At 47.2% G+C, this 26,998-nt stretch overlaps 1 protein-coding gene across 1 annotated transcript in view; it reads left to right on the forward strand.

The window, feature by feature from the left end:
* Positions 1-917: 917 nt before the first annotated feature.
* LOC140418006 (uncharacterized) overlaps positions 918-26,998 on the forward strand; it is an 82,973-nt gene continuing 56,892 nt past the window's right edge. Inside the window, 2 exon segments of the mRNA XM_072501436.1 lie at positions 918-1,823; positions 18,815-18,998. Of these exon segments, the coding sequence (XP_072357537.1) occupies positions 1,001-1,823; positions 18,815-18,998 (1,007 nt within the window). The 5' untranslated portion in view covers positions 918-1,000.

Raw genomic sequence — 26,998 nt, forward strand, 5'->3', positions numbered from 1 at the left:
GAATCTGTCTATATATATGTTTCTGGAACATACCTCTTCATTCACCTGAGAAAGGAGCAGCGCTCCGAAAGCTAGTGACATCGAAACAAACCTGTTGGACTTTAACCTGGTGTTGTAAGACTTCTTACTGTGCTCACCCTAGTCCAACGCCGGCATCTCCATATCATCTCTTGAAGACATTTGCTCCCTCAGCTTGACACATTACGACACTTGGATTTCATTCAGCAGCCCAATCCATGCCGACTGTAGAGAAAGCAAATCTGTCCTATCCCCCTCAATATCCCCGTTACTCTGCAAGTTTATTTCCTCACACTTTTATTTTGAAATGATGATTGTCTGTGCTTCCTCCACCCTCATAGGCAGCGAGTTGCAGATCTCTCGCATCTCACTGTTGAAATAACTATCTCATTCACAGCCCCATCAGTCTCCCCTCCTGTAATCAAGTCCTATATATTACACACATTTTTAGTGCGGTATTATTGAGTGTTTACTGGGAAAAGCAGAACGAGAATGGAGGGAGAATGTGCGCGATGGAGATTTACAGCTTTTGGGAAACAAGAGATGAAAGAATGTTCCATAGCAACTAGAATTGTCTGTTCTGAATTTCTATCCTGCACTGACAGTGATGTCTTTTGTAAACAGTTTTTACAGAATATTAGAAGAGGACGAATTCCAGTCAGATATCTCAGACGTCACGACGCGATGTGACAGAGTCACTCGATTCTTTGGGGCTGAATATTATCAGACTTTGAATCTAGGAGAAGAAAAGTTTGTCTCCTCTGTTGGCTTCAAAGGATTTTCAGCAACTTTGCAACCTGAAAAGCACCGAGACACACACACCTGAGTGAGAGTGTCCCAGTGCAGATATTGAATGAGCTTTAACCAGCCACACAGCCCAAAGAAACATCACACCATTCAGGGAGGGGAAAATCCATACACGTGTTCGCTGTGAAGACAAGGTTTCAACTGATCATCAGACTTGGAGAGAGTCACATATTGCATGGAGCAACCATGGAAATGTGGGGACTGTGGCAAGAGATTCAAATACCCGTCACAACTGGAGGCTCATCGCCGCCGTCACACTGGGGAGAGACCGTTCATCTGCCCCGAGTGTGGAAGCGGTTTGAGTCATTTATCTACCTTGCAATCCCACCAGCGAATTCACACTGGGGAGAGGCCGTTCACTTGCCTTGAGTGTGGGCAGGGATTTACTCAGTCATCCAACCTATTGAGACATCAGCGAATTCACACTGGGGAGAGACCATTCACCTGTCCTGAGTGTGGGAAGGGATTCAGTAATTCATCAGACCTGTATAAACATGAGCAAATTCACACTGGGGAAAGGCCATTCACTTGCTCTGAATGTGGGAAGGGATTCAGTGATTCATCTAAACTGCTGCGACACAAGCGAGTTCACACTGGGGATAGGCCGTTCACCTGCTCCGTGTGTGGTAAGGGATTCGGTGCTTTACCGACTCTACTGACACACCAGCGAGTACACACTGGGGATAGGCCGTTCACCTGCTCCGTGTGTGGTAAGGGATTCGGTGCTTTACCGACTCTACTGACACACCAGCGAGTACACACTGGGGAGAGGCCTTTCACCTGTTCTGAGTGTGAGAAGGCTTTCACTCATTCATGCAGCCTGCAGGAACACAGGCGAGTTCACACCGGGGAGAGGCTGTTCTCCTGTTCGGAGTGTGGGAAAGGATTCACTCGGTCTGCACACGTGCTGAGACACCAGTGTGTTCACACCGGGGAGAGGCCATTCACCTGCTCTGAGTGTGGAAAGGGATTCACTCAGTTACTGCATCTGCAGACACATCAACGCGTTCACAAGTCATTACAAAGGTTGGATTATGCTGCTGTTAATCACATCCAGGACTGAGCCATGTTCATTCTAACACTTGGTGAAGTGGGAGCGTCGGAGGCTTTCTTTCTGCTGGACTGGTCTGTCTCACGACTTTGCTTCCAGTGGGCTGGTGCTCTTTGAGCCTGGGAGAGCACATTTCCTCTGAAATGATCCACAAAAGCTGATGCAGGACATGTATTTTATCATGGATAGTAAATAGCATTTTCCCCCCATTATAGGTGGATCTAAAATAAATACATGAAGAACTGGAAAAACACAGCAGGTCTGGCAGCATCTGTGGAGAGAAACAGTTAACGTTTCACGTCCAATGAAACTCTACTTCAGAACTAAAGAGAGGGAGAAATGTGATGGGTTTGAAGCTGGTGAGAAAGGGGGGAGGGTGTAAGATCTACACTTTCCTGTTGTTGCATATATTAAGTAACGCCGATCGTTTCGGGTGCCATGTAATTTTATTTGGTATCTATTGATTGATTATAACAGAAATTCTTATTCCAGAATTTAGAGGGTTCTCAGTTCAGCCCTTGCCTGCAAAAGACTGTTTTGAGAATCAGATTATCCTTAGTAACTTACAGAACGACTTGAATTCAAAATACAATGTAATGGTTTCTTTGCTCAAAGCAAACAGCCACATAGGTTAGAAATAGAGATGGAAAATATGAAACAAAGATAATAGATCACTTCTTAGGCAAAACATATTGGATGATTCTAGAATAGAATACCCTAAAACCATTACCTTTAAGGAATTTGTTCTCAGTCTAAGTCAATCTATTCCTGCCCCTGTAATATGCTGATTAGTTTGGATGGGTCTTCAATACATTTGGTTCGATGATTGAGTTGTCAATCTTCAATATGCAACATTATCAGTCTTGTTGCATCTTCAAATTCTTTAGTTTGTGTTGGTATGCAAAATCTGTTCTGATCATTGCACTGGTCTGCGCTTTGTCTTATGATTCCTTCTTTCGGCCAATGGAAGGCTTATATGAACTCTAATGTCAACCTAACCTTCAATAGAAATGTTGCACTTGCTCAGCTTGTTGCCAGCTGTTCCTTGCCAACAGATATTCATTTTGCAGAAGCAAGCAATATCCATTTTGCAAAGGCAAGCAATATCCATTTTGCACAGTCATGATGGAATCCATTTTCCATAGTTTCTGATTGAGCTTTTTAAGTCAATTATTAATTCGATTTATTAATTAACCCTCTTTTAACTAAAATAAATAGCTAGTTTCTTTCAGAGGGTCAGGTAGAACAAAAGGTAAAGTCAGGGATTGGTTGGAGGGTGGGTAAGATTAAATGTCAAAAATGTCCTGGAACAAAACGGAAAGGGAGAGGTAATGGTTGTCGTAAAGAATCAAAGCATTGGTCCAGAGTAAGTGTTAATGGCAAAATAAAGGACAGCTTGTGTTGGGCTTCTCCGGAACATTGCAGCAGGCCGATGTCAGAAATGTGAGCCTGAGAGCAAGGTGGCGAATTCTAATGGCAGCAAGCAGAAGGTCAGGGTCATGCTTGTGGACTGAGTGGAGGTTTCCACAAAGAGGGCAGGGAACAGGCTCCAGATGAATTAAAGAGAAACCATTTGTGTCCAGAATATTGTGAATATCCTTTTACTCTGGTTGTCTATGATCCTCAAGTCATTTTCTGGACTTTATTTCCCGTGTTCTGCTTCATTAATCAACTTTTATCAGTAAAAACATTTGATTTTTCTGGACTTTTCATAATTAGATTGATGTACTTTAGGGAAAGTGGGTGAGAGGTTGACAGGCTCTTTAACAGAAAGTGAATCCCTCTCAGATAATTGGCAAAGGAGCCAGAGGGGGAGATGAGATTTTATTTTATTTGACACAGCGAGTTGTTCTGATCTGTTTGAAAGCAGATTCAATGGTATCTTTCCAAAGGGTGAATATTTGAATGGGAAGAATTTGCAGGGTTCTGGGGAAAGATCAGAGTAGTTGGACGAATCAGAGAGACCTTTCAAAGAGATAGCAGGGACACAATGGGTCAAATGGTCTCCTCCTGCAGCCTGTGAATCTGAGCCTCCTGCTTTTGTGCAGGTTAAAAGGGACAGATTTCATTGCAGCCTCTTCCCTGTCTATGTATTTAAAGAGACAGGTTTCTCTTTAGCTCTGAGTGACCGATATAACAATCAGTCGGAGGCCCATTTCCCAGTCAGTCCTCCAGCACCTTCCTGCCTCTCTATTAGTGCGATGCCCATCTGGTGCACAGGCCCCGTTATTCTCAGCCAAATTCAGCCTCAGCTCCGTCTCCTGCCTGTCATTGACATGAGCAATAGACAGTAAAGTGCCCGAGGGCAAATGGAAAGTCAAAACTTGTGGTTCTAAACCAATACTTTATTCAGTCAAATCCATGTTATTTATCCTGAGGTTTCTATTATTAGATTTAGGCACTGGAGGCAAAGGGTGGGGTTTTTAAAAGGCTCAGCAATCTCCTCCCTAGCTTCCCAGAGACTCCGAGGATAAATCGCATCTGGCCCAGGGGACTTATCTATTTTCACACTTTCCAGAATTGCTAACGCCTCCTCCTTCTGAACCTCAAGCCCTTCGAGTCTAGTAGCCTGTATCTCAGTATTCTCCTCGACAACATTGTCCTTTTCCTGTGCAAATACTGACGAAAAATATTCATTTAGCACCTCTCCTATTTCCTCGGACTCCACGCACAACTTCCCACTACTGTCTTTGACTGGCCCTACTCTTACCCTAGTCATTCTTTTATTCCTGACATAACTATAGAAAGCTTTAGGGTTATCCTTGATCCTACCTGCCAAAAACTTCTCATGTCACCTCCTGGCTCTTCTTAGCTCTCTCTTTAGGTCCTTCCTAGCTAACTTGTAACTCTCGAGCGCCCTAACTGAACCTTCACGTCTCATCTTTACATAAGCCTCCTTCTTCCTCATGACAAGTGTTTCAACTGCTTTAGTAAACCACGGTTCCCTCGCTCGACCCACATCCTCTGTTCCTTGAACAAGCTCCACATTTCCATTGTGCCCATCCCCTGCAGTTTTCCTCTCCATCCAATGCATCCTAAGTCTTGCCTCATCGCATCATAATTGCCTTTCCCCCAGATATAACTCTTGCCCTGCGGTATATACCTATCCCTTTCCATCACTAAAGTAAACGTAATCAAATTGTGGTCACTATCACCAAAGTGCTCACCTACCTCCAAATCTAACACCTGTCCTGGTTCATTACCCAGTACCAAATCCAATATGGCCTCGCCTCTCATTGGCCTATCTACAGACTGTGTCAGGAAACCCTCCTGCACACATTGGACAAAAACGGACCCATCTAAAGTACTCGAACTATAGCGTTTCCAGTCACTATTTGGAAAGTTAAAGTTTCCCATAACAACTACCCTGTTACCTTCGCTCCTATCCAGAATCATCTTTGCAATCCTTTCCTCTACATCTCTGGAACTTTTCGGAGGCCTATAGAAAACCCCTAACAGGGTGACCTCACCTTTCCTGTTTCTAACCTCAGCCCATACTACCTCAGTAGACGTGTCCTCATCAAACATTCTTTCTTCCACCGTAATACTGTCCTTGACTAACAATGCCACCCCTCCCCCTCGTTTACCACCTTCCCTGAGCTTCATGAAATATCTAAACCCCGGCACCTGCAACAACCATTCCTGTCCCTGCTCTATCCATGTCTCCGAGATGGCCACAACATTGAAGTCCCAGGTACCAACCCATGCCGCAAGTTCACCCACCTTATTCCAGATGCTCCAGGCATTGAAGTAAACACACTTTAAACCACCTTCCTGCTTGCCGGTACACTCCTAGAAACGTTGAAACCTTACTCATGACCTCACTACACTCAACCTCCTGTATACTGGAGCTACAATTCAGGTTCCCAAGGATGTTGGCACCCCTGTTGGGACAGAAGATGCGTTGGTGGAATTTTGGTAGTACACTCGAGGTTGATCTGGTTGAAGTACCTAGCCATGATGAACAAGGCCTCCAGGTATTCTGTTTTATTGTTATTTATAGCGGTGTACAATTCATCAAGCGCCTCTTCACTTCCGCCTGGGGTGGGATGTAGACCGCCGTGATGATGGCAGAAGTGAACTCCGTGGAAGGTAAGAACAAAGAAAATTACAGCACAGGAACAGGCCCTTCGGCCCTCCCAGCCTGCGCCGATCCAGATCCTTTATCTAAACCTGTCACCTATTTTCCAAGAACAAAGAACAAAGAAATGTACAGCACAGGAACAGGCCCTTCGGCCCTCCAAGCCCGTGCCGACCATACTGCCCGACTAAACTACAATCTTCTACACTTCCTGGGTCCGTATCCTTCTATTCCCATCCTATTCATATATTTGTCAAGATGCCCCTTAAATGTCCCTATCATCCCTGCTTCCACTACCTCCTCCGGTAGCGAGTTCCAGGTACCCACTACCCTCTGCGTAAAAAACTTGCCTCGTACATCTACTCTAAACCTTGCCCCTCTCACCTTAAACCTATGCCCCCTAGTAATTGACCCCTCTACCCTGGGGAAAAGCCTCTGACTATCCACTCTGTCTATGCCCCTCATAATTTTGTATACCTCTATCAGGTCGCCCCTCAACCTCCTTCGGTCCAGTGAGAACAAACCGAGTTTATTCAACCGCTCCTCATAGCTAATGCCCTCCATACCAGGCAACATTCTGGTAAATCTCTTCTGCACCCTCTCTAAAGCCTCCACATCCTTCTGGTAGTGTGGCGACCAGAATTGAACACTATACTCCCAAGTGTGGCCTAACTAAGGTTCTATACAGCTGCAACATGACTTGCCAATTCTTATACTCAATGCCCCGGCCAATGAAGGCCAGCATGCCGTATGCCTTCTTGACTACCTTCTCCACCTGTGTTGCCCCTTTCAATGACCTGTGGACCTGTATTCCTAGATCTCTTTGACTTTCAATACTCTTGAGGGTTCTACCATTTACTGTATATTCCCTACCTGCATTAGACCTTCCAAAATGCATTACCTCACATTTGTCCGGATTAAACTCCATCTGCCATCTCTCCGCCCAAGTCTCCAGACAATCTAAATCCTGCTGTATCCTCCATCGCTATCCGCAATTCCACCAACCTTTGTGTCGTCTGCAAACTTACTAATCAGACCAGTTACATTTTCCTCCAAATCATTTATATATACTGCAAAGAGCAAAGGTCCCAGCACTGATCCCTGTGGAACACCACTGGTCACAGCCCTCCAATTAGAAAAGCATCCCTCCATTGCTACCCTCTGCCTTCTATGGCCTAGCCAGTTCTGTATCCACCTTGCCAGTTCACCCCTGATCAAAGAACAAAGAAAATTACAAAATGTAGTATGGACTGTACTTCACAGTCGGGTATTCCAGATCCGGGGAGCAGTAGTTCACCAGGGTCGCCACGTCCGAGCACCAGGAGTTGACGAGGAGACAAATCCCTCCACTCACTCAATGTTCAGTCCTGGATGTGATTGACAGCAGGAATAACAGCAGAATCTAACCAGTCATCACATGTGAACCCTTTGGTGTCTCAGCATGTTGGACGACCGAGTGAATCCCTCTCCACAGTGAGAGCAGGTGAATGGCTTCTTTCCAGTGTGAACTTGCTGGTGTCTCCACAATGTGGATGATGTTTGAAACCACTTTGTGCAGTGAGAGCAGCTGAACGGTCTCTCCTCAGTGTGAATGTGCTTGTGGAACTTCCAGTACCTGAGAGCTTTTAAACCCACTCCCTGAGTCGGAGCATTTAAAGGGTCTCTCATTGCTGTGAGTGACATTGTGGCTCAGCAAGTGATGACTGAGTGAATCTTTTCCCAGTCGGAGAGGTGAACGGGCTCTCCCCAGTGTGACCTCGCTCGTGTTTCATCAGGTTGGAGGAGGTTCTAAAGCTCTTTGTGCAGTGAGAGCAGCTGAACATTCTCTCCTCAGAGTGAACGTGCTGGTGGGACATCAGTAGCTGTGAGCTTTTGAAACCCCTCCTGCAGTCAGAGCATTTAAAGGGCCTGCTCTTGGTGTGAGTGACATTGTGTTTCAGCAGGCTGCATGAATGAGCAAATCCCTTATCACACACAGTGCAGATGAACGGCTTCTCCCCGGTGTGAACTCTCTGGTGTGTCTGCAGGTGGGGTAACTGAGTGAATCCCTTATCACACACAGTGCAGATGAAGGGCTTCTCCCCGGTGTGAACTCGCTGGTGTGTCTGCAGGTGGGGTAACCGAGTGAATTTCTTATCACACACAGTGCAGATGAATGGCCTCTCCCCGGTGTGGACTCGTTCGTGTCTCCGCAGGCTGCCAATGTTAGTGAATCCCTTTTCACACTGAGAGCAGGTGAATGGCCTCTCCCCAGTGTGAACTCGTTCGTGTCTCTGCAGGTTTCCAATGTCAGTGAATCCCTTTTCACACTGAGTGCAGATGAATGGCCTCTCTCCAGTGTGAACTCGTTCGTGTTTCCGCAGGTTGCCAATGTCAGTGAATCCCTTTTCACACTGAGAGCAGGTGAAAGGCCTCTCTCCAGTGTGAACTCGCTGGTGTGTCTGCAGGTGGGATAACCGAGCGAATCCCTTATCACACACAGAGCAGGTGAATGGCCTCTCCCCAGTGTGAACTCGCTGGTGTCGCTGCAGGCTGGATAACTGAGTGAATTCCTTCCCACACACTGAGCAGGTGAAAGGCCTCTCCCCAGTGTGAACTCGCTGGTGTGTCTGCAGGTTGGATAACCGAGTGAATTCCTTCCCACAGTCAGAGCAGGTGAACGGTCTCTCCCCAGTGTGAACTCGTTCGTGTCTCCGCAGGCTGCCAGTGTCAGTGAATCCCTTTAAACACTGAGAGCAGGTGAACGGCCTCCCTCCAGTGTGACTGCGTTGATGCCTTGCCAGCTTGTCTGGGGCTCTGAATCCCTTCCCACAATCCTCACATTTCCATGGTTTCTCCATGGTCTGGGTGATCTTGTGTCTCACCGTGTTGGACGATCAGTTGAAGCCTGTTCCACACACAGAACACCTATACAGTCTCTCCCTGCTATGAATGGTGTAGTATTTGTTCAGGCTGTGTCACTGGTTAAAGCTCTTTGCACAGTCAGTGCTCTGTAACAGTCTCACACGGGTGTCTGTGTGTGTCTCAATGCTTTTCCAGACACACTGTTGTTTAAAATCTCTTCAAGCAGACAGAATAGACAAACATTTCTCCTTCTAGGTTCAAAGGCCGATGATCCCAAGAATTGAGTGACTCAGTCAGTTCTTGACGTGATATTTAGTTTGCGATATTGGTCTCAAACTCCTCTCGTTCGAACTTCCTGCAAACAGATTTTACAATAGTAATCATTGTCAGTACAGGATTGAAACTCAGAACAGACAATTCTAGTTTCTATCGAACATTCTTTCCTCTCTCTTTCCCTGAAATGCTCTAAATCTCAATCCCACACACTCTCCCTCCATTCTCACTCTGCTGTATCTAATATTCACCCTCCCACTTCTCCTGAAGGTGCTGATTCAGGCTGATTGATAGATCCAAGCTCACTGCTTCCTGTCCTGGACACAGAGACCTGAAAATCTTCATGCAGGCTGCCAGACAGGTATATATCTATATTACTGGATGAAAAATGTGTGTAATATGCAGACTGTATTCATTTACTTTCTCTCCCAATTTTCCTGAAGGTGCTGGTCAACGAATCTAAACTCACTAAAACCTGTACAAGAGTAGAGAATCTCCAGACAAGTACATTTACTGATTAGAGATAGGGAAATTCTGAGGAAGAATTTTATTTAGTCATGGAGTGGTCATGACAGGGAACTCACTGCCTACAAGGGTTGTGGAAGTCGAGATGATCAATAATTTAAAATAAAATAGGATGGTCACTTGAAGAAAATAAACTTGCAGGGGAACAGGGATATCGAGGGGGAATGGGACTGACTGGATTGCTGTACAGAGAGTCGGCATTGACTTGAGTTACCAAATGGATTCTGTCAGTGCTGCAATGACTGTATGACTGGAAATATATAATGTAGGTACAGTACTATATTACAAAACTAGAAATAATAATACATGTATTTTATTACAGAACCATCAATAATATATAGAATACATACCATATAACGCTAGACATATCTCTGTCCGGTATTAAATTTTTAAAAATTAATTTACGGGATGTGGACAATGCTGGTTAGGACAGCATTTACTGCCCATCCCCAGTTGCCCTTCCGAAGTAGTGGTGAGCTGCCTTCTTGAACTGCTGCAGTTCTTGAGGTGTAGGTACATCCCCTGTGCTGCTTTTTTAAAATTTGTTTTTTTATAAATTTAAAGTACCCAATTCATTTTTTTCCAATTAAGAGGCAATTTAGTGTGGCCAATCCACCTACCCTGCACATCTTTGGGTTGTGGGGGCGAAACGCTCACAAACACGGGGAGAATGTGCAAACTACACACGGACAGTGACCCAGAGCCGGGATCGAACCTGGGACCTCGGCGACGTGAGGCAGCAGCGCTAACCACTGCTCCACCATGCTGTCCTACATCCCCTGTGCTGTTAGGGAGGGAATTCCAGGATGTTGCCCCAGGGACAGTGAAGGAACGGCAATATATTTCCAAGTCAGGGTGGTGTGTAACGTGGAAACGAACCTCCAGGTGGTGAGGTTCCCAGGTATCTACTGCTCTTGTCCTTCTAGATGGTAGTGGTTGTGGGTTTGGAAGGTGCTGTCTGAGGAACCGTTATGATTTACTGCAGTATATCTTGTAGATGGTATACACAGCTGCTACTGTTTGTCGGTGGTGGACGGTTTGAATGTTTGTGGAAGGTGACGCAATCAATCAGGCTGCTTTGTCCTGGATAGTGTTGAGCTTCTTGAGTGTTGTTGGAGCTGCACTCATCCAGCAAAGTGGAGCGTATTCCATTACACTCCTGACTTGTGCTTGTAGATGTCTGGTAGACAAGCTTTGGGGCATCAGGTGGTGTGTTACTCGCTGTAGGATTCCCAGCTTTTGACCTGCCCTGGGAGCTACAGTATTAATATGGCTAGTCCAGTTCAGTTTTGATCAATGGTAACCCCCAGGATGTTGGTTGTGGGGGATTCAGCAATGAAAATGCCACTGAATGTCAAGGGGTGGTGGTTAGATCCTCTCTTGTAGGCGATGGTCATTGCCTGGCACTTTTGTAGCACCAATGTAACTTGCCACTTATTAGGCCAAACCTGGATATTGTCCAGGTCTTACTGAATTTGGACATGGACTGCTTCATTATCTGAGGAGTTGAGAATGGTGCTGAACATTGTGCAGTCATCCACAAACATCACCACTTCTCACCTTATGATGGAAGGGAGATCATTGATGAAGCAGCTGAAGATGGTTGGGCTGAGGAAACTGTCCTGAGGAACTCCTGCAGTGATTCCTGGAGCTGAGATGATTGACCTCCAACCACGACAACCATCTTCCTTTGTGCCAGGTATGACTCCAACCAGTGGAGATTCCCATTGACTCCAGTTTAGCTCGGGCTCCTTGATGCCATACTCGGTCAAATGTTGCATTGATGTCAAGGGCGGTTACTCCCACCTCACTTCTGGCATTCAACTCTTTCGTCCAAGTTTCAACTAAGGGTGTAATGAGGTCAGGAGCTAAGTGAGCCTGGCGGAACCCAAACTGAGTGTCCAGGAGCAGGTTATTGCAGATTAATTAATAGCAACTTTGATGACTCCTTCCATCACTTTGTTGATGATGGACAGTAGACCTACAGAGAAGTAATTGGCTGAGTTGGATTGGCCCTGTTTACTGTCCCCTTAAATGTCCGTCATCTCCTGGGGAAACCAGCCCTTTAATTGTGAACATTAGGAAAGAGACCATCCTTTTAGCCAGACAAATAAATGTGTCAAGCTGAAGGAGCAAAGGGTGTCAATGCCTTTCAGAGAGAGAGAGACCTGTGCCAAGCTTTCCAGGGTCTGCACCCTCCCTGGATTCACTTCCTTTCCCTTCAGTTGCTGCAAATCACCAATTGAAGACAATAAATGGAAAGAGGGAGAAAAGAAAGTGCTTTACTCACAGATGTTGGAGACAGGAGTCTGTGTGAAGCTCAAGCTCATTCAGAGTCGGAGGAACAACAGTTTTGCTCTGATTGGGGGAGGAACAGAGTCCTTCCGGTCCTCCAGTCTTCCTATTGGTCACCTCAGCAGTAAGGTCAGCGGAAGTGAGCTCCCCTGCACATACGCAGCTTCCCCTTCCCTTAGACATGCGCAGTCCCGTATCAGGGGTGGGGGAGGGCTTTCACCGACGGCCGGAATTGTCAGCCGGTTGCCTGGAAACTTGTCTCGAGGATCTGTGGGGGAAGGAGAACATAGGGTGGGGCCGGGACTCCCGCATCTGCGCTTTGGGCAGTGACGTCACCGCGGAGCGGGCTTATTCCTATTGGTTGATTTAGAGGACGAGCTCCTTTGAGATGTCACAATGTGGAGGTTGGACAATGAGTTTCAGACTAAAACATTCTCCTCTGGGCAACATCTGGGAGCAAATCAATGGTTCATAAGATATAGAAGCAGAATTAGGCCATTTGGCCCATCGAGAGAACCCTTCAACCCGATTAAAAATCTGTCTAACTCCTCCCTAAATTTACTCACTGTCCCAGCTTCACCGCACTCTGGGGTAGTGAATTCCACAGATTCACAGCCCTTTGGGAGAAGCAGTTTCTCCTCAACTCTGTTTTGAATTTGCTACCTCTTTTTTTCAATAATCGTTATTTTAAAAAAATATACATTTTATTAAAGTTTTCAAACACAATTTTTCCCCCTTACAAATCAACAAAAACGGTAACACGATAACTAATAGATAACATTGTTTAAATAAAGTAGTGAACTAACAAAATAACACAAAATAGTGCTCCCCCCCCCCCCCCCCCCGCCCCTCCACCCCATCTGGAACAAAAACAATTTACCGCTCCCCCCCCTCTCTTTCTGGGCTGCTGCTGCTGGCCATCTATTTTCCCCCTAACGTTCTGCTAGATAGTCGAGGAATGGTTGCCACCGCCTGGAGAACCCCTGAGCCGATCCTCTCAGTGCAAACTTCATCCGTTCCAGTTTTATGAACCCTGCCATATCATTTATCCAGGCCTCCATGCCGGGGGGTTTCGCTTCCTTCCACATGAGTAAAATCCTTCGCCGGGCTACCATGGACGCAAAGGCCACAATATCGGCCTCTTTCGCCTCCTGCAGTCCTGGCTCATCCGCTACCCCAAATACAACTAACCCCCAGCCTGGCTTGACCTGGACCTTCACCACCTTCGAGATCACTCTTGCCACTCCCTCCAATACTCCTCCAGTGCTGGACACAACCAAAACATATGTGTGTGGTTCGCCGGGCTTCCCCCGCACCTCCCGCACCTGTCCTCCATTCCGAAGAACCTGCTCAACCTCGCTCCCGTTATATGTGCTCTATGTAGCACCTTAAATTGGATCAGGCTAAGCCTGGCACACGAGGAAGAGGAATTTACCCTACTTAGGGCATCAGCCCACAAACCCTCCTCAATCTCCTCCCCGAGCTCTTCTTCCCATTTTCCTTTCAGCTCTTCTACCAGCTCCTCCCCCTCTTCTCTCATCTCCCGGTATATTTCGGACACTTTGCCCTCCCCGACCCACACCCCCGAAAGCACTCTATCCTGGATCCCCTGTGTCGGGAGCAGCGGAAATTCCCTCACCTGTTGTCTCGTGAACGCCCTCACCTGCATATAACTAAAGATATTCCCCGGAGGCAGCTCATACTTTTCCTCTAGCGCTCCCAAGCTCGCAAACGTCCCATCTATAAATAAGTCTCCCACTCTCCTAATTCCTGCCCGGTGCCAGCTCTGGAACCCTCCATCCAACCTCCCTGGGGCAAACCTATGGTTGTTCCTGATCGGGGACCACACCGAGGCTCCCAACACACCCTTCTGTCGCCTCCATTGCCCCCAGATACTTAATGTTGCCGCCACCACTGGGTTTGTGGTAAACCTTTTCGGGGAGAGCGGTAGTGGTGCTGTCACCAGCGCTTTTAAGCTCGTTCCTTTACAGGACGCCATCTCCAGCCTTTTCCACGCCGCCCCCTCTCCCTCTATCATCCACTTGCGGATCATCGCCACATTGGCGGCCCAGTAATAGTCGCCCAAGTTCGGCAATGCCAGTCTCCCTCTGTCCCTGCTACGTTGCAGGAACCCCCTCCTTACCCTCGGGGCCTTCCCTGCTCACATGAAGCTCATGATGCTCCTATCTATTTTCTTGAAAAAGGCCTTAGTGATCAATATGGGGAGACATTGAAACACAAATAGGAACCTCGGGAGGACCATCATCTTAATCGCCTGCACTCTGCCCGCCAGTGACAGCGGCAGCATATCCCACCTTTTGAAATCCTCTTCCATTTGCTCCACCAGCCGAGTCAGATTGAGTTTGTGTAAGGTTCCCCAGCTCCTGGCTATCTGAATCCCCAGATATCGGAAGTTTCTTTCCACTCTCCTTAGCGGCAGGCCATCTATCCCTCTACTCTGGTCCCCAGGGTGTATTACGAAAAGCTCACTCTTCCCATGTTAAGCCTATATCCCGAAAAATCTCCAAACTCCCTCAATACCTGCATAACCTCTGTCATCCCCCTCACTGGATCCGCCACATACAGCAGTAGGTCATCTGCGTAGAGTGACACTCGGTGTTCCTCTCCCCCTCTAACCACCCCTCTCCATTTCCTGGAGTCTCTCAGCGCTATGGCCAGTGGTTCAATTGCCAGCGCGAACAGTAATGGGGACAGAGGGCACCCCTGTCTTGTTCCCCGATGTAACCGAAAATACTCCAATCTTTGCCGATTTGTGACTACACTTGCCATTGGGGCCCCATAGAGGAGTTTAACCCAGCTGACAAACCCCTCCCCAAACCCAAACCTCCTCAGCACCTCCCATAAATATTCCCACTCTACCCTATCAAATGCCTTCTCTGCATCCATTGCCGCCACTATCTCTGCCTCCCCCTCTGCTGGAGGCATCATTATCACCCCCAATAGCTGTCACACGTTGACATTCAATTGTTTCCCCTTTACGAACCCTGTCTGATCTTCATGCACCACCCCCGGGACACAATCCTCTATCCTCATTGTCAGCACTTTTGCCAACAACTTGGCGTCCACACTCAGGAGCGAGATAGGCCTATAAGACCCGCATTGCAGCGGATCTTTATCTCGCTTCAGGATTAGTGATATCATCGCCTCCGACATTGTCAGGGGTAGAGTCCCCCCTTCTCAGGCCTCGTTAAAGGTTCTTACCAGCAGCGGGGCCAACAAGTCCATGTATTTCCTGTAAAATTCCACCGGGAACCCGTCAGGTCCTGGGGCCTTCCCTGCCTACATGTTCCCCAGCCCTTTGGTCACCTTGTCCACCCCAATTGGCGCCCCCAGGCTTGCCACCTCCTGCTCCTCCACCCTCGGGAACCTTAGTTGGTCCAGAAACTGCTGCATCCCCTCTTTTCCCTCCGGGGGTTGGGACCTGTATAACCTCTCATAAAAGGTCTTAAACACCTCATTTACCTTCCCTGCTCTCCGCACCGTAGTTCCCGTTTCATCCCTAACTCCCCCTATTTCCCGCTGTCCTCTTACGAAGCTGGTGGGCCAACAGGCGACTCGCCTTTTCCCCATATTCATATCTCATCCACTGTGCCTTCTTCCACTGTGCCTCTGCCTTCCCTGTGGTCAGCAGGTCAAACTCCATCTGGAGTCTTCGCCTCTCCCTATATAGTCCTTCGTCCAGGTCCTCCGCATATCTTTTATCCACACTCAAAATCTCCCCCAGTAATCTTTCCCTCTCTTTGGCCTCTGTTTTCCCCTTGTGAGCCCTGATGGAGATCAACTCTCCCCTGACCAACACCTTCAGCACTTCCCATACTACCCCCACTCGGACCTCCCCATCATTATTGGCCTCCAGGTACCTTTCGATACATCCCCGCACCCTTCCGCAGACTCCCTCATCCGCCAATAATCCCACATCCAGTCGCCAGAGTGGGCGCTGTTCCCTTTCCTCTCCTAGTTCCAGATCCACCCAATGTGGGGCATGGTCTGAAACAGCTATGGCCGAGTACTCCGTTCCTTCCACCCTCAAAATCAGTGACCTTCCCAAAACGAAGAAATCTATCCGGGAGTATACCTTATGGACATGGGAGAAAAAGGAGAACTCTTTGGCCAGCGGCCTAGCAAATCTCCACGGATCCACTCCCCCCATTTGGTCCATAAACCCCCTAAGCACCTTGGCTGCTGCCGGCCTTCTTCCGGTCCTGGATCGAGATCTATCTAACCCTGGGTCTAGCACGGTGTTGAAGTCCCCCCCATTACCAGGTTTCCTACCTCCAGGTCCGGGATACGTCCCAGCATCCGCTTCATAAATCCCGCATCATCCCAGTTTGGGGCATATACATTGCCTGCAGTCTGCCACTCACCATCACGTATCTGCCACCGCTGTCCGCTACAATGTTCCTAGCCTCGAACGACACCCGTTTCCCCACCAATATGACCACCACTCTATTCTTTGCGTCCAGCCCTGAGTGAAACACCTGTCCCATCCATCCTTTCCTTAACCTAACCTGGTCCGCCACCATCAGATGCGTCTCTTGAAGCATTGCCACGTCTGCCTTCAGTCCTTTTAAGTGCGCGAACACTCGGGCCCTCTTAATCGGCCCATTTAGGCCTCTCACGTTCCACGTGATCAGCCGGACAGGGGGGCTGCCCGACCCCTCCCCAGTCGACTAGCCATCACCCTCTCTGGGCCAGTCCCACGTCCCGGTCCCGTGCACCCACCCGTCCCCCAGGCGGCGCATTCCCGCCCCGACCACCTTTTCTCTTTCCAGCTCCCTTTCGATCTCAGCAGCAGCAACCCAGTTATCCCCATCTAGCATGGTTACTCCCCCCATATTGCTTCCGAAAGTCAGCTGACTTCAACTGACCCCGGCTTCTCCTGCTCTCTCCTTGACCCCCCCCCTCCCCCCGTGTGCGGAACTCCCATCCTCCTTGCGCCTATCTTCCCGCCATCATCTCTCTGGCGCGGGAAAAAAAAACGCGCTTTCCTAGAATCATCCCGCCCCCTATGGCGCAGCTCCCCTTACAGCCCCGTTCCCATTCCCCATCCCCCGCCTGTGTCTCTTTTTCCCCCCCACGGGCGCCCACATTTCTCAGTGTCCCCCCCGTCAAAGACCGTCCCGATACAGTGAACCTCCCTTTCCCCAATTTACATCTCTATACATCAACATTGTCGTTTCCCCTCCCACATCAGTCCCTCAGTTCTGGTCCAGTTTCTCATTTTGGATGAAGGTCCATGCTTCTTCCGACGTCTCAAAATAGTAATATCTATCCTAGCACGTGACCCATAATCGCGCCGGCTGCAACATCCCGAACTTTACTTTCTTCTTATGCAGCACTTCCTTGGCTCGATTGAAACTCGCCCTCCTTCTCGCCACCTCCGCGCTCCAGTCCTGATACACTCGTATCAGCGCATTCTCCCACCTGCTACTTCGTACCTTCTTGGCCCATCTCAAAACAACCTCTCTGTCATTGAAGCGGTGAAATCGCACGATCATCACCCTAGGTGGTTCTCCAGCCTTTGGTCTCCTCGCAGGGACCCGATGGGCCCCTTCCACTTCCAAGGGGTCCGAGGGGGCCTCAGCTCCCATTAGCGAACGTAACATCGTGCTCGCATAAGCCCCACCGTCAGCTCCTTCCACTCCCTTGGGGAGACCCAGGATCTGGAGGTTCTTTCTCCTTGATCTATTTTCCAGGACTTCAATTCTTTCGATGCACTTCTCATGAATCGCATTTTGACCACCAGGCCCAGGATCTCGTCCTCGTTATCAGTTACCTTCTGCTCCACCACACAGAGCTCTATCGCCTGGGCCTTTTGTGTCTGTTTAAGCCCCTCGATTGCCTGTAACATCGGGGCCAGCACCTCCTTTTTTAACACCTCCACACACCGTCTGAGAAATTCATCCTGGTCCGGTCCCCATGTCGCCTGGGCTCCCTCCGGCGCCATCTTGTTTCTTTCTTTCCTCTGCCACTACCCTCGAGGATCCTCCGTGATCTGGCCACCGCCGCCGATCTTTTTCTTTCACACTGGGGGGGGGGACTCCCTGCTGCTTCACCCCACACCGGGTTTTGTCGGGAAAATTTCCCGTTGGGGCTCTTAAAAAGAGCCCGAAGGTCCGTCAGAGCTGGAGCCGCCGAAACGTGCGGCTTAGCTGGTCATCGCCGCAACCGGAAGTCCAATAATCTTTATTGTCACAAGTAGGCTTACATTAACACTGCAATGAAGTTACTCTCAAAAGCCCCTACGCTCCATATTTTGGCACCTGCTCTCAGTGTGGGAAGGGATTTATTTCCACATCCAACTGGCAGAGACACCAGCGAGTTTACACTGGGGAGAGGCCGTTTACCTGCTCCCAGTGTGGGAAGGGATTCACTCAGTTATCCCATCTGCAGATACACCAGCGAGTTCACACTGGGGAAAAGCCGTTCACCTGCTCTCAGCGTGAGAAGGGATTCACTCAGTTGATCAGCCTGCAGATACACCAGCGAACTCACACTGGGGAGAGGTTGTTCACCTGCTCTCAGTGTGGGAAAGGATTCACTCGGTTCGATAACCTGCAGTCACACCAGCAAGTTCACTCTGGGGAGAGACCGTTCGCCTGCTCCCAGTGTGGGAAGGGATTCACTCGCTTATCCCACCTGCAGACACACCAGTGCGTTCACACTGGTGAGAAGCCATTCACCTGCTCTCAGTGTGGGAAGACATTCACTCATATGCCCAGCCTGCAGACACACCTGTGAGTTCACACTGGGGAGAGGACATTCACCTGTTCTCAGTGTGGGAAAACATTCACTTTGTTATCCAACCTGCGGGCACACCGTCGCGTTCACACAGGGGAGAAGCTATTCGCCTGCTCTCATTGTGGGAAGGGATTCACTCGGTTATCCAACCTACAGACACCAGCGAGTTCACACTGGGGAGAAGCCGTTCACCTGCTCTCAGTGTGGGAAGGGATTCACTCAGTTATCCCATCTGCAGGCACATCAGCGAGTTCACACTGGGGAGAGGCCATTCAATTGCTCTGAATGTGGGAAGGGATTCCGTGATTCATCGCAGCTGCTGAGACACAAACAAGTTCACAAGTGATTACAGGGGTTGGATTCTGCTGTTAGTGTTGCTACTCTCAATTACATCCAGGACTGCATTTTGTTCATTCTGACAGTTGGTCAATGGGGATGGTTGTCGAGTTTTCTCTGCTGGACTGGCTGGTCTCACAACTTTGACTCCAGTGGGCTGACGCTCTTTGAGCCTTGTTGCGAATACCTGGTTTCAAATTTCATAAGGATCACAGATTGAAAGTTGGTTTGGAAGTTGGAAGCTGTTTCCTTCCCATTTCTGTTTGGATCTCCCTAACGCATGCCACCTTGCCATGGAGATGGGCAATGGAGGGTACATGGATCTTTTGTTTAATTTATCTCTGTGTTTCTCGCAGAATAAAATTATCAAGCTATGGGGCAGGTTGTCTGACATGGACTGAGAAACAACATTAAATGGTGTGATGGGAGACAGGCAATAACTAATATTACAGGGGATTGGTTAGCTCAGTTGGCTGGTTGGCTGGTTTGTGATACTGAGCACCACCAACAGCGTGGGTTCTACTCCGTACCAGCTGAGGTCATCCAAGAAGGCCCTGCCTCCTCAACATTGCCCCTCGTCTGAGGTGTGGTGACCCTCAGATTAAATCACCACCAGTCAGCTCACTCTCTCTCTCACAAAGGGTGATGCTCTTACGAAATTCTGACAGTGGTACCAGCCAGTAACAAGGTTAAGATAAGGGAGTTATGTATACTCAAGACCCAAGGACGGTCAATGAGGGGGTCTGGAAGGCATCATGAGTTCATGAGTAACCCTCTAGCTGTCCATGAGCTGATCACCCAGTTCCCTGCTGCCCAGTAACCACTTTAATTGGATCTACCAGTCAATGTGTGCAACCTACAATCATTGTGATTGGATCGTGTCCGGCTGAGTTGGGCTGACTAACTATTTGAAATTGTATAAATGATGATGATTCCCTTTGTTCAGTGGAGAGGTATCTGCCTTTGCCCAGAGGCTTACTCCCCGCCGGCGTTACAACAATAAACTGTTTGATGTTTGAAGCAGACCTGAATGTCAAGGGATTCTTTTGGATTCATTCATGCGAACAGAAGCATAACCTACTTTTGTATTCAATTCCCCCACAATAAACAATAACATTCTATTAGCTTTCCTAATTACTTGCTGTACCTGTATACTCGCCTTTTGTGATTCATGCTCTTGGACACCCAGATCCCTCTGAATCTCAGAGCTCTGCAATCTCTGACCATTCAGATAATAAGATTTTTTATTCTTTCTGCAAACATGGACAATTTCACATTTTCCCACATTGTTCTCCATTTCCCAGATCTTTTCCCACTCACGTAACTTATCTATATCCCTTCGTAGTTTCATGTCCCCTTCACAATTTACTTACCTACCTACCTTTGCAACATTGGAACATAGGAGCAGGACTTGGCCATTCAGCCCGTCGAGCCTGCTCCACCATTCAACACGATCATGGCTGACCATCCACTTCAATGCCTTTTCCCCACCCTATCCCCATCTCCCTTTGTGTTATTGGGATTTAGAAATCTGTCAGCCTCTGCTTTAAACACACACAGTGACTGAGCTCCCACAGCCCTCTGGGGTGGAAAATTCCAAAGATTCACAACCCTCTGAGTAAAGAAATGTCTCCTCTGAGACCGGTCCTAAGTGGCTTCCCCCTTATTTTGAAATTGTGTCCCCTGGTTCTAGACTCCCCAACCAGGGGAAACATCTCACCTGCATCTCGCCTGTCTATTCCTTTATGGATTTTGTAGGTTTCATTGTGATCACTTCTCATTATTTGACACTAGAGAACACAGGCCAGGTTTCCCCAATCTCTCCTCTAAGGGCAGTACTGCCACCCCCGGAACAAGTCTGGTGAACCTTGATTGCCCTTTCCCTCTGGCAACAAGGGCAGTAAAACTGCACACAGTCCTCCAGCTGCGGTCTGACCAAGGTTCTACACAACAGGTACATTCTGGACAGTCTCATGACTTTGCATTATTTTATCCTGGATAGTATGGGGGAAGAGGTGGCCTAGTGGTATTGCCGCTGGACTAATAATCCAGAGACCCAGGTATTATTCTGGGGTTCGAATCCCACCAGGACAGATGGTGAAATTTGAATTCAATAAAAGTTTGGAATTCAAAGTCTAATGATGACCATGAAACTATTATCGATTGTTGTAAAAACCCATCTGTTTTACTAATGTCCTTCAGTGAAGGAAATCTGCCATCCTTACCTGGTCTGGCCCACATGTGACTCCAGAGCCACACAGATGTGGTTGACTTTTAACTGTCCCCCACTGTAATGACCTAGCAAGCCACTCAGTTCAAGGGCAATTATGATTGGGGAACAAATGCTGGCCCAGCCAGTGATGCCTACATCCCAAGAAAAAAGTTTTATCATACTACTACAGGTAGATCCAAAATAAATACATTTGTCTCGGTTCCATTGAGTCTACAGCACAGGGCCTGGCCAGTCAGCTCAATTGGTCTCTGTCTGTATTTATGCTCCACATGAGCCTCCACCCAGTCCTCTTCATCTCCCCCATCAGCATATCCTTCTATTCCTTTCTCCCTTGTCAAGATACAGGAGTATTCATGTTGTTCACCTCAACCACTCACTGTGGTAGTGAGTTCCACATTCTCACCACTCGCTGGGTAAAGAGGTTTCACTTGAAATCCCTATTGGATTATTGAACCCCTGAAAATGGATTGAAAATGCACGCAGCATTTGACAGAGATTGGATGAATTGTCAGCGCAGATGGGGCAGCATGGTGGCGCAGTGGTTAGCAGTACTGCCTCACGGTGCTGAGGTCCCAGGTTCGATCCTGGCTCTGGGTCACTGACATGTGTGTGCACATTCTCCCCGTGTTTGCGTGGGTTTCACCACCACAACCCAAAGATGTGCAGGCTAGGTGGATTGGCCACCCTAAATTGCCCCTTAATTGGACAAAATGAATTGGGTACTCTAAATTATAAAAAAAGAATTGCCAGCACGGATAGAGATAAATGTGTGTCCTGATAGACATTACAGAGACTTGTTTGAAAGGTGACCAAGGCTGGAATCTAAATGCTGAAGGGTATTTGACATATTGGAATGCATGAAGCTCGGAAAAGATGATGGGATTGCTCCTGTTCATTAAGGATTATATTAGTTCAGTACTGAGAGATCAACTTAGCCTGAAAGTTCAGGGTGTGGAATCAGCTTTGCTCGAGATAAGAAATAATACGTTACAAGGTCTCATGTGAGTAGTTAATGGGCCTCCTAACAGTAGTTACATTGTAGCTAGTGTGTACAGGAAGTATTAAATAAGGCTTGTAATTAATGTACCACAATAATCATGGGTGACTTTAATCGAATATAGATTGGGAGAGTCAGATAGGCAGAGATAGCCTGGAACATCGGTTAATAAAGATTTTTGGGGAGAATTTCTTGGAGCAGTTCCTTCTGGAGCCAACCAGGAAGCAGTCTATCCTAGACCTCCGTGTGCAGTGAGACAGGCTTAATCAATAAATATGTGGTGATGGAGCATCTATGTAACAGTGATCATAATACTGCACATTCTCCCGTGTCTGCATGGGTTTCGTCCGGGTGCTCCGGTTTCCTCCCACAAGTCCTGAAAGACGTGCTGGTAGGTAATTTGGACATTCTGAATTCTCCCTCTGTGTACCTGAACAGGCGGTGGAATATGGTGACTAGGGGCTTTTCACAGTAACTTCATTGCAGTGTTAATGCAAGCCTACTTGTGACAATAAAGATTCTTATGTAAGTCAATGTTTATTCATTTTAATAGTTCGGTTTTAGTTATGTTCAGTTATCACAGAATCAAAGTGTATGAATCAATTCACTCAATACGGTATCTCACTCTGAGTCTCTGTATTCAGGTGCACTCGTCCTTGACAAGTGACTTGTGCCATATTGTCTTCGGCCAAAGTAGGTTTAATTTTATGGTTTTACCACAAGACTAATGATGAATGAGAATCTCTGTTATTGCAGGATTTGACTAAACAGCTGGCTTGTAATGCAGAACAAGACCAGCAGCGCGGGTTCAATTCCCGTACCGGCTCCCCGAACAGGCGCCGGAATGTGGCGACTAGGGGCTTTTCACAGTAACTTCATTGAAGCCTACTTGTGACAATAAGCGATTATTACTACTACGTGTCGATGCTAGAGAAATGCTGTCTTAAATTGTATTTGCTTTTTAACTTATTGCAAAAGAGTCACTTTCCTTCAAATTGTACAACAGATTTTCTGCATTATTGTGGTTTTATCAGTTCCTGTAATGGTGTTGTAGTTATGTCGTTTCTGTGACTTTTATTTCTTGTGAACATGTAATTTATGAACAGAAAATGATATTTTGTAACGTGTATCTTGCTACTTGAACTGTAGCACACCGATCACCGTTACAAATTTATTTTGTGTTCAGTAGGAATTGCTGTATTAGTTTAAGTTTGTGTATCTTGTGCACTTTCAGTTATTTGTATTTAAGTAACTTGCTTCAGACATTGACAATCACTAAGTTACACATGACACCTGAAGATGTATCATCTCAGCACGGTGGCACAATGGCTAGCACAACCTCTTCACAGCACCAGGGACCCGGGTTCAATTCTGGCCTTGCGTCAATGTCTGTGTGGAGTTTGCACGTTGTCCCTGTATCTGCGTGGGTTTCTTCTGGGTGCTCCGGTGTCCTCCAACAGTCCAACGGTGTGCAGGTTAGGTGGGGTTATGGGGATAGGGTGGGGGAGTGGGCCGAGATAAGGTGCTCTTTCAGAGGGCCGGTGCAGACTTGATGGGCTGAATGGCCTCTTTCTGCACTCTAGAGATTCAGTGGTGCTATGGTATCAGTTAGGACGATGAGCCTGACGAATATTAATCATGAGAAAGTGACACCACAATGAGAAAGTGACATCACACATCAGCAAGGTGACCGATATCCTTCAGAGACCAATCAGACATTGATCGTACCCCATTTAACCAATCAGGGACTGATCATGGGCTGCTTGGGCCAATCAGAACCACAGGATACTACCAGCCATGCGTAGAGGTAGGTACTAGAAAGGGTTAATGAGCTACAATTCTCTGGAGCTCCATGCCCAACACAACATGAAGTAAGAGGATAGACTTCAGTCAACAGAACAAGAGACAGCTCCACAGTCACCTGGAAGCTGAGAGCTGGTGATCCAGAGTGAACGGACTGATCCACTGCCTTTGTTAATTATTGTGATTTTGTACTTATTACAATTAACTTAATAAATTCTGTGACAATATTCTTGTACCCGGAATGGTCTGTAACTAGTCAGGAACTGCAGGTAAGTTTCACAACACAGTCTGACATGTAATTTGAGTGTTACAATTGAGATTGGAGCCAAACCCAGATCTTACAATAGGATCGAATTTCACATTCCGTTTGGGTATCCTGCACTAACAGTGATGGCTTTTGTAAACTTTTACAGGATATTAGAAGGGGAGGAGTACAGACAGAAATTTCACACCAAACATCACATCAAGATGTGACAGAGTCACTCGATTCATGGGAGCTGAATATCATCGACCTTTGAATGTAGAATGAGAAATGTTTGTCTGTTCTTCTGCTGAAAGAGATTCTTACACATCACTCAGTGTACAGACACTGAGCCAGGCTCATCCGAATGAGGCATCACTAAAGAAATCCATTTTATATTTTGCAGCTCACCCAAAGATGGAAATTTCAGCACACATTTCTCCATCTTGTATTTTTTAATGTTTTGTTCGCCCGTTAAATATCCTCGACCTCTGGACGTTTCATTACAGAACTCAGCTCGAAGACATCAAAACTTGTATCCGGCCTTGCCTGTGGGCCCCATTCATCAATTCAACTTTGCAGCAGCTCAGTCCCAGCTTTGGAAACATCTTCATCTTTCTGTGAGGCCCCGGCCCCATTGACTGTGACAGGGTTCATACTGTCTCCGTGAGATTGTTGATGTAAAGTCACGTCAGACCCACACTGCCCGATTTCCAATCCAATTTATTTAAAGGTCCCAGAAGCCTGACTCCAACCTTAAATGTTGTTCTGATCCTGTCAGTAACATTGGTTTGGAACTCACTAGTACCACCACATAGGCAGTCATCAACATGCATCATAAAGATGCCCAAGAGTTTCCTGCCATGGTACCAATAAAGCACGGCAGCTTCTGCCTTCAGGTAGAGACAACCCGACTTGAACAAAACTGATCTAACTGAGAAGTGCCATACACTCTGAAACATTGTTCAAAACATCGACAAACTTATTGAACTTCCAAAGTCTTCCATACATCTGGCACCTTAGGAGGTTGCAGAAACACTGACCCTCTGGAGGTGATCCCCCAGCGCAAATGCAGCTTTTATGTTTCTTGACTGAAAGTTCCGGGAAAATGTAACGAAAAGGGCCAAAGAAATTTCAAAATGACCTTTCCCGCTGTGGGCAAGTCCACTCTGACCTCTTTATCTCGCAAAGCTTGTTCAAATCCCCACGCCACTAACCTCACCTTGGGCCTTATAAGTTCCATCTGGTTGGACCTTTTCTGTGCAGATCCATCGATGTGATGATGCTGGCTGACCCCTATCTGGGACCTCTGAACACACGCCAAACTCTGTCCAACTGCCTAACTCTTTCTGTTTCACCTCCAGTACGGCTTTATCTCCTCATATTTTGGCAGCTACAAAACCCTCTCGGTCACGGGGACTTCAGTATCGCCCCCAAACATATCCTTGGTATAAAACCGACAATTCCCTGCCTGAAATGTTCCAGTTATTGAAATTACATTGAATGAATGTCAAAGAAACAGACCAGAAACAGCTCCCTGAGGTTTTGAGGAGTCCCCAGTGGTCGGTCAGACTGAACTAAACACGGGTGGTATAAAACAAACAATACTCACCCCGGTATCTGCTGTCCACAGGGACTTTCCTTTAATCAGAGCCGTCAGTGGATCCTGTTCCTGACACCAGGTTGTTGTGGGACAAATGTCACTCGGAGTCCAGAGTTGGTTAAAGTTTGGGAATCTTTATTACAAACATGCAGGGAATGCTTCAGCGAACCGAAGCATCTCTGGGAGTAGTTACAATAACACACGTTTATACACAGTACAGTTGCAGCTGTTTTGTCTGTAAGTTAGTGGGAAAGTACAGGACGTAAAGGAAACAACTCGAAAATAGCTCACTTATTGGCTATAGTGACTTCATCTCTCACAAAACACATCTCGGAAAACAATAGCCAGACAAGTAATCCAGAGACCCAGGGTAATGCAATAGGGATCCAGGTTCGGCAGATGGTGAAATTTAAATTAATTAAAAATCTAGAATTAAAAGTAATCGATGACCATGAAAGCATTGTCGATAGTTGTAAAAACCCATCTGGTTTCTTTTAGATCCACCTGTAGTGGGGGGAATAACACTCTTTACTATCCAGGATAAAATAAATGTACTCCAGCCTTTGTGGATCATTTCAGTGGAAATGTGCACTCCCAGGCTCAAAGGGCATCAGCCCACTGGAAGCAAAGTTGTGAGATCAGCCAGTCCAGCAGAAAGAAACTCTCCGACTCTCCCACTTCACCAAGTGTCAGAATGAACAAAGTTTGATCTGATTAAATTTATTCACGTGCACCGAGGTACAGTGAATCGTATTGTTCTGCGTACAATACAGACAGATCATTTTATACATGACAAAACATGGGACATATGATAAATACACAATTTAAATACGTAGACATCGGGTGAAGTATACGGGTCATTCAGGAGTCTGGTAACAGTGGAATGAAGCTGTTTTGAATCTATTATTACGTGTTCTCAGACTTTTGTATCACCTGCCCAATGGAAGAGATTGGAAAAGAGAATAACCTCGGTGAAAGGGTCTTTAATTTTGCTGCCCGCTTTCCCAAAGCAGCGGGAGGTGTAGACAGAGTCAATGGATGGGAGGCGGGTTTGTGTGAGGGACTGGGCTGTGTTCACAACTCTCTGTAGTTTCTTACAGTCTTGGGCTGAGCAGTTGCCATACCAAGT

Source organism: Scyliorhinus torazame, chromosome 5 (assembly GCF_047496885.1).
Source record: "Scyliorhinus torazame isolate Kashiwa2021f chromosome 5, sScyTor2.1, whole genome shotgun sequence".
NCBI classification, from domain to species: Eukaryota; Metazoa; Chordata; class Chondrichthyes; order Carcharhiniformes; family Scyliorhinidae; genus Scyliorhinus; species Scyliorhinus torazame.